The 7,318-nt window shown below is 70.2% G+C and overlaps 1 protein-coding gene across 1 annotated transcript in view; it reads left to right on the plus strand.

Moving 5' to 3' along the window:
* The window catches only part of CRIP2 (cysteine rich protein 2), a 6,236-nt gene extending 2,851 nt beyond the window's left edge, over positions 1-3,385 (plus strand). The window contains exons 2-8 of the mRNA XM_026043823.1: positions 1,342-1,436; positions 2,125-2,182; positions 2,290-2,430; positions 2,509-2,577; positions 2,659-2,753; positions 2,997-3,054; positions 3,144-3,385. Of these exons, the coding sequence (XP_025899608.1) occupies positions 1,342-1,436; positions 2,125-2,182; positions 2,290-2,430; positions 2,509-2,577; positions 2,659-2,753; positions 2,997-3,054; positions 3,144-3,211 (584 nt within the window). The 3' untranslated portion in view covers positions 3,212-3,385. The remainder of the gene's footprint in view (positions 1-1,341; positions 1,437-2,124; positions 2,183-2,289; positions 2,431-2,508; positions 2,578-2,658; positions 2,754-2,996; positions 3,055-3,143) is intronic.
* Positions 3,386-7,318: the final 3,933 nt, after the last annotated feature.

Consider the following 7,318-nt stretch of genomic DNA (forward strand, 5'->3'; position numbering starts at 1 on the left):
GTGCCCTGCGGCGGCGGCTCCGCGGCAGCCGGGGCATCGCCGCGCTCGGCCGGCGCAGGCGCCCGCCCTGGCAGCGCCGCCGCTCCTCCCGCCCTCAGGAAGCCAGCCGGAAAATCGGATTAGGGCCGGAGCTGCGCAGGAAGCCGGGGCCGCGGCCCTGGAGCGGGYGCGAGCAGACGTGGCCAGGAGCAGGAATTGTGGCTGGGATCAGGAAACGTGGCCGCGGGGGCTTTTCCAGGCACTGATTTACAGGGCGGYGCAAATGGGAGCAGGACGTGGGTGCCCTGGACATGGGCTGGGGCCGCTCCAAGCTGCTTCCTCTGCTTCCAGACAATGGAGCCGCGGAGCAGAGCGGGGCTGTGACGTCCCGCAGAGCCCGTGTGCGGYGGGAGGATGTCCCCTCCAGCCTGGCTGCGGGACGGGGTTTGGCTCGGGGCGGGAGAGCGACGAGGCTCCGCGTGGCCCTGCCCTGGCCCGCMGCCCTGCTCGCTCCGGTTCCCCTCCGCCCCCGGGGAGGCCCCGGGGTGCCGGGAGCTGCAGCTCCCCGTGCCGGGCCGCGCTTCAGTCGGACCGCCGTTTATTTGCCTTTAAAATGTTTTATTTGGCTCTTGTGATTTTGTTTTATGGCGGTTTTAATGGAGCGATGCTGCGTTCCAGCTGTCTCTGCAGGAGCGAGCTGGAGGGAAGGGGACTGGATCCGAACGCGGGCCGAGGTCTCCGTGCAGCCGGGACAGCCCCGCGGGGCGCTGCTCCTCGCGGGGATGCCTGCAGGAGCATCAGCACCTGCAGGGCTGCTGCTCCYGGGGGCAGCTTTGCAGGAATTTGCCTCCGTGGAGCTGCTTGCCCTCTCTGCAAGAGGTTTCCAGGCCCCMCGTCAGTGGTGCCGGCAGGGCGCCCTTGTCCCCGAGCCGCGTCCCTGGTGCTCCTCGGCAGCGAGGACACGTGAGGGGACAGCCTGGTGGCAGCCCAACCAGGGAGAGGCACCTCCTGACACCCCCCTGCATCTCGGCGCGGGGCCGCGCTCCGCTCCATSCGCTGCTCTGCCCGGAGGAGCCGGAGGCAGCGCGGCGGGAGGAATGGATGTGAATAAGCGGCTGAGAAGTGACTCAATGGGCGCGGTGGGGGTGGGCATGGCAACACAAAATATTTGAATCGGCGCGAGGTCGCTCGGGGTAGCGCGGCGGGTAAAAATAGCCRCAGGGAGTAGGAAGGAGGACGCTCCCGTGGCTGCAGCGGCGCTCGGYGGGCGCCCCCGGGAGCGGCGCCGCTCCGGAGCGGGGGGCTGCATCCCGGCCGCGGCGCTGGGGCCGGCAGCTCAGCTGTGCCTGTGTTCCCTTGCAGCCGAGAAGGTGTCCTCGCTGGGCAAGGACTGGCACAAGTTCTGCCTCAAGTGCGAGCGCTGCAACAAGACGCTGACGCCGGGCGGGCACGCCGAGGTGAGCACGGGCTGCACGCGTGCGCGGCCGCTCGGCGCTCACCCAGYGCCTCTCCAGTTACTGCCCGGCGTGTGGCCCCGCACGCCGCCGGGACCGTGCGGGAACCAGGGCAGCCCCACGGCGGGGACCCGCCGCTGTGCCCGTGGCCRGGGCAGCGCGTGGGGCTGGCGGCGAGCGCTCCACGTCTGCAAGGGGCCGCCGCACGCCCCACGTGTCGCAGGGTGCCTTTCGTGCCGTGCTGTCACCAGCTCCTTAGCACCGCCGTGGCACGCGCCACAGCTGAGCGCGGCCAGGACAGCTGGCCGGGGAGCAGGGGAGCAGGGCCGCGGCGCTGGGCGCTTCGGGCAGCTCCGTGCCGCTCGGCCGGGGCACTTTGCCGTGCCTGCCTCCATATAAGGCTGGATTTTCCTCCGGGGCGGATGCAGCCAAGCCCCCCTTGGCAGCACCTGGAGCTGGAACGGGCCCTTCCCRGCTTTCCCACGCTGCTCCCGGAGCAGCTGCCCTGGCCAGCCGYGGGGAGCGCGGGCGGGCGCCCAGGCGGGCTCCCAGCGCCCGTGTTTACGCCTGCAAGCGCGCGCAGCCCCATGCTCGCTGCCCACGCGCCCACCCTCCTCTCCCCTGGCACCGCCGCGGGGCCGGCCTGGGGTGCCCTGGCTGGGTGGCCTCACGTCGCCCCTCTCGTCCCCAGCACGACGGGAAGCCCTTCTGCCACAAGCCCTGCTACGCCACGCTCTTTGGGCCCAAAGGTAGGTCGCCRCCCGCCCGGCCTCGGCGGGCGCGCAGTGCGGGGTGGCGGGACAGAGCGGGACGGAGGCGGCGCGCGGCCCCGGGCCACCGCTGCGCCCCGCCGCAGGCGTCAACATCGGCGGCGCCGGCTCCTACATCTACGAGAAGCCGCAGATCGAGGGGCAGGCGGCGCCCGGCCCCATCGAGCACGCCGTGAGGACCGACGAGAGGAAGGCCAACGCCGCGCCGCCCAAGGGGCCCAGCAAAGGTGAGCGAAGCCGGGAGGGTGCTGCCACCCCGGGGTGCCGGGGGGCCCTTCCCGGCGCTCACCCCTGCCCCCTGGCAGCCTCCAGCGTCACCACGTTCACCGGCGAGCCCAACATGTGCCCGCGCTGTGGCAAGAGGGTCTACTTTGGTAAGGTGCATGGGGAGGGCGGCGCGGGGACGTCGGGGGCACGCGGTGGCCTCACGTTGCCGCCTCCTTGTCTGTGGGCAGCCGAGAAGGTGACCTCGCTGGGGAAGGACTGGCACCGCCCGTGCCTGCGCTGCGAGCGCTGCAGCAAGACCCTCACCCCGGGGGGGCACGCGGAGGTAAGGGCGCGTGGGGCCGCTCCGGGTGCCGCCCGCCCGCCCTGCTGCAGGGTGCCGCGAGGGGGCAGCGCAGCCCCAGCGCCGGTGCAGCCCCGCGCAGCCCCGCGCACGCAGGCGGCAGCTCCGCAGGGGATGGGCAGATCACGGGGACGCGCGGGGCACCCCAGCACCCACGATGGGCGCTGGGCACCCCGGGCACGCATGGGGTGCAGTTCCCCCCCGTGACATGTTCCTCCCGCGCAGCATGACGGGCAGCCCTACTGCCACAAGCCCTGCTACGGGATCCTCTTYGGGCCCAAGGGTGAGTGCGGGGCGCCCGCGCAGCCGGGGCGCAGGGCAGGGGCGCAGGCGCCTGCAGCGCCTCTCCCCGCCGCGCGCCTCTCCTTGCAGGAGTCAACACGGGCGCCGTGGGAAGCTACATCTACGACAAAGACCCCGAGGCCAAGAACCAGCCCTAGAGGCGCCCCCGCGCCGGGGCGCCCGCCCTCTCATCCACGCTTCAGTGTTCAAAGGAAACGGGCGCCCGTGYCTCCGGCCGCCCCGCCGCACGCTGCCCACCCTCGCTGGGGACCCCTCGCCGCGCGAGGGCTCGTTTTGTCGTCACTTATTTATAAGCAGATGCCCCCTTCTCCCGCCACCACCACCACGACCCGCTTTGCGCCGCGGCCGGCGGGGCAGCCCGCGGCCCCCGCGCTGCGCCCCTGTCCCGCTGCCGCCTGGCTCTTTTGGGATTTGCTACAATAAAGGTTTGGAGAGGTGCCTGGTGTGGCTTGGATCCTGTGATGGAGGAGTGGATACGAGGGGTCCCCACAGGGCCTCAGCCCCTCTGCTGCTTTGGATACGGGGTTCCGGGGTCCCCCTGGATGTACTTGGTCCTGTGGGAYGAAGCTGTGCCCGTGCTCAGGCCAGCCTCATTAGCCATCGCTAATTAACGAGGTCAATGTGCTGGCCTGCAGCCGTCGGCCACAGCCAGGGCTTTTGCAGCAGGGTGGCCCAGCTCGGTGCCCCGTGCCGTGCTGCCCAAGGAGGGGTGCCCAAGGAGGGGTGCCCAAGGAGGGGTGCCCAAGGAGGGGTGCCCACGTTCCTGGCGGTGCCGCCGGGCCCGAGGTGCCCCTGGGCGAGCGCTGCAGCACTCAGGCTCCCTCCAGCTCGGTGACCCCCGGGCAGGGTCGCGTTCTTGTGTGTATTTTTGGGAGCCCTCCGCGAGCTGTCGAGGCCCCTTCTCTCCAAAAAGCRCTGGGAAAGCAGCCTGCCCCTCGGGGCCCTCGCATGTTTTGCTGGTTTTTTTTCATCCGTGACTTGCAGGCGGGCTGGGGAAGCTGGAGAGAGCCGGGGATTGCAGACAGTCTCCAGGGCCCCGAGGACAAAGCACAGCGGAGCAGGGCAGATGCAGACGTGCCTGGCCCTCCTCCCCACACCTGTCCCACGCAGCGGCCCTCGCTTCTATGGGGCAGCTTTGCCTGGGACACAAAGTCTCCGTGGGGCGCTCCCCAGCAGCCCGTGTGTCCTCGGAGCAGCGCTGTCGCTTGGGGGCAGTGCTCCACGTTGAGCGSAGCCCGGTGCATCCACAGCCCCGGGAGCATCTCCATCCCGGAGCCTCCCGCATCCCGAGCGGTGCCCGGCAGCGGCGCGTGCCCGTCGGGGCGCGGGGTGGCACCCGCTCGCRCTGCCGTCACCCGCTGTTTGTGCTAGCTTGTGCACAGAGGAGCGCGCCCGTKGGGTGCACAGCAGGGAGGGCTGCAGCCGGCTGGAAACCAGGAGCAGGAGCCAGGGAGCTGGAGASCCTCCTTGGGTGCACAGGATCCCCCCGGGAGGATGGACACGGTGGGGAAGGTGCGAGGGGAGCCGGCGGAGCGAGAGGGTGGCCGCGCTCGGGAGCAGGGCCCGGCCAGGGCTGGGGCTGCGGCTGGGCAGAAATGAGGGCGGAATGAAAGCGTTTGCTGGGAATGCAGCAAGCAGGAGCCAGGAGGGATGAAGCGCTGGAAGATGTGATTTAAGAGGGGATATTAAAAGCAGCCCAGTAAGTACAGCTTGCCTCCGCCGTGGCCGGGAACCAGCACCGACACTCCCCAGGGCGGTGGCTCCCGGTGGCCTGGTCGGCTTTGGCCCAGCCCCAGCGCCAAGCTAAGCTCCTGGGCTAAGCGCTGCAGAGGGAGTAGGGCAGCAGGCAGGGATGGAGGAGGAGGAGGGCTGGGCACCCACCCCTGCCAGCCCTGCAGTAAATCCGTGGGGCCGGCACCCTCGGCTCCTCCTGGGCGAGCACCTCGAGGGCCAGCACCGAGCGAATCTTTAAGCGGGGCAGGCGGCAGCGCTGCCAGCAGCGGCGCCCGGCGCGTCCGCAGGCACCCGCTCCTCTCCGGGCACGCGGGGGGCACGAGCGAGAGGGGTGAAACCGGGGGTGAAACCGGCGCCGCTCCCTGCGAAGCCGCCCGGGCGCCGTCGCGCGCCCTTCCCGAGGATGGCGCAGCTGGCAGCTTGCCCGGGCCGCTGGAGCCGCCCTCTGCTTTCCCCGGCTGTGCAGAGCGGCGCGGCCGCCGGCAGCCCCGGTGCCAAGCGGCTCCGCGCGGCTCCGCGCTGCCTGCCTGTGCCGGCTGCGGGGCAGCGCAGGGAGCYGGATTTGCCGGAGCTGCAGCTGGGAGGCTGCTTGGAAAACCCCAGCGCTGCCCCTGGCCAGCACCTCTCGTCAACTCCCCTACGGCTCAGAGCAGCGCCAGTGGCCTGGGACGCTCCTGCGTTTTTCTTCTCGAGCCTGTTTTCCACAGGGAGGGAAGCCGGGAGGTTTGGGAAGCATCCTGCCTGCTGCAGAGAGAGCGCTTCTTTTTGCAACGTCTTCCTGGAGCTGCCATTGCCTCCTTCCCCCTGGAAGGGCCCGTGTCCCTGCATGGGCAGCATGGTGCTGTGGGTGCTGTCCCGATGCAGTGGGAAGAGCCAGCCGGCTGGCAGCAGCCTGGCCCGCGGCAGCCTCCCGGTCTGCCCCAAATGCATGTGGGGCAGGAGCTCCCAGCATGAGGTGCTGACCGGGCTTGCCGGCCGCCGCAGCGCACCCGTGGCTCGCCCATATAGCGCTGGGGTGTCTGCGAGCCCGCTCCCTGCAAAAGGAATAAAAGCCCCCGCGTCCTGCGGGCCCCCGCGCAGCAGCCTTGCCTCTCCCGCAGCCTGCAGCGCTCCAAACGCAGGGCCTGGGCGCCGGCTGGGGCCGGGGTGTGATCCAGGCGATGGGCACCTGTGCTCGCATCAGCTGGAGCTGCTCCTCACGCATCGGGAAAGGAGCCGTGCGGTGCCGGGGTCTCCCCTGGGCGCGCTGAGCGCTGGCAGCAGCGGGGCCGGGCGCTTGCCGATGCCCTGCGCTCCCGGCGCGGAGCGTCCTGCCGCTGGCGGCCCCGGCCCGCGCCAGCCGCCCGGCCCAGCAACGCGCCCCGGGGACCGTGAGTTCATCCCAAACAGATCTTTGGACGGGCTTTTCATTTCCTTTGCCGCCAGATGCAGGGGAACAGCCGCCGTCCTCCGCCCCGGCTCCGGGACGCCTCCCTGGGCCGAGTCCAAAAGGAAAAGCAAGTCCTCGCTGCAAACAAACAACAGCAGTGAGCAGGGCTCAAGGACGTGCTGCCCGTGGGGTGCCAGGCCGTGTTCCTGGGGCCCCCGCAGCCCCCCTGCTGCACCACGTACCCAGATGTCCCCATGGGCTGGCAGGCCCCAAACTTTGGTGTCTCCCCTCTGTCCCGAAGCTGCTGKTTAACTGATAGGTGCCGATCACACGTCCAGCACGACCTGGGCAGGGTGGAGGGTGCCTGGCACGAGGGTTGCCCAGGGTGCGGGGCGCCCCGGGTGCAGGGTGCAAGGACTGCGGYGGGCGTGCGCGGCTGCCAAGGCTGCAGGGGGGCAGGGCAACGGGAACGGGGGGGCAGTGGGTGCTGGGGCACACGGCAAAGGAGGGTAGGGATGGAGAATCCGAGGGGTGCAGAGGTACAAGGAGTATGTGTGGGTGCAGGGGTGCAGCATGCAAGAGGTGCAAGATGCAAGGGGTGCAGGGGAATGGAGGTGCAGGGTTGCAGCATGCAGGGGTGCAAGGCTGTGGAGGTGCACAGCTGCAGGATGTGGGTTGCATGATGCAGAAGTGCAGGATGCAGGGCTGCAGGATGTGGGTTCCAGATATGGGGTGCAGGATGATAGGGTTGTGGGATGCAGGAGGTGTGGAGGTACRGGGGTGCAGAATGCAGGGGTGCAGGATGCCAGGGTGCAGGAGTGTGAGGAGTGAAGAACACGGGCTGCGGGAGTTGTGGAGGTGCAGGGTGGAGGATGCAGGGTGCRGAATGTGGGATGCAGGGGCTGTGGAGGTGCGAGGTGGAGGATGCAGGATGCACAGCAGTGAAGGTGCAGGGTGGAGGTTGGATGCAGGGCAGTGGAGATATAGGGAGCAGGGGGCAGGAGGTAGGGCTGTGGAGTTGCGGGGTGCAGGCTGCAGGGTGCAGGGGGTGGGATGCAGGCTGCGGGGTGCAGGGTGCAGGGCAGTGCAGGGCAGGGTGCAGGCTGCGGGGTGCAGGCTGCGGGGCAGTGCAGGGTGCAGG

Source organism: Nothoprocta perdicaria, unplaced genomic scaffold (genome assembly GCF_003342845.1).
Source record: "Nothoprocta perdicaria isolate Ctin4 unplaced genomic scaffold, notPer1 scaffold_34, whole genome shotgun sequence".
NCBI lineage: Eukaryota > Metazoa > Chordata > Aves > Tinamiformes > Tinamidae > Nothoprocta > Nothoprocta perdicaria.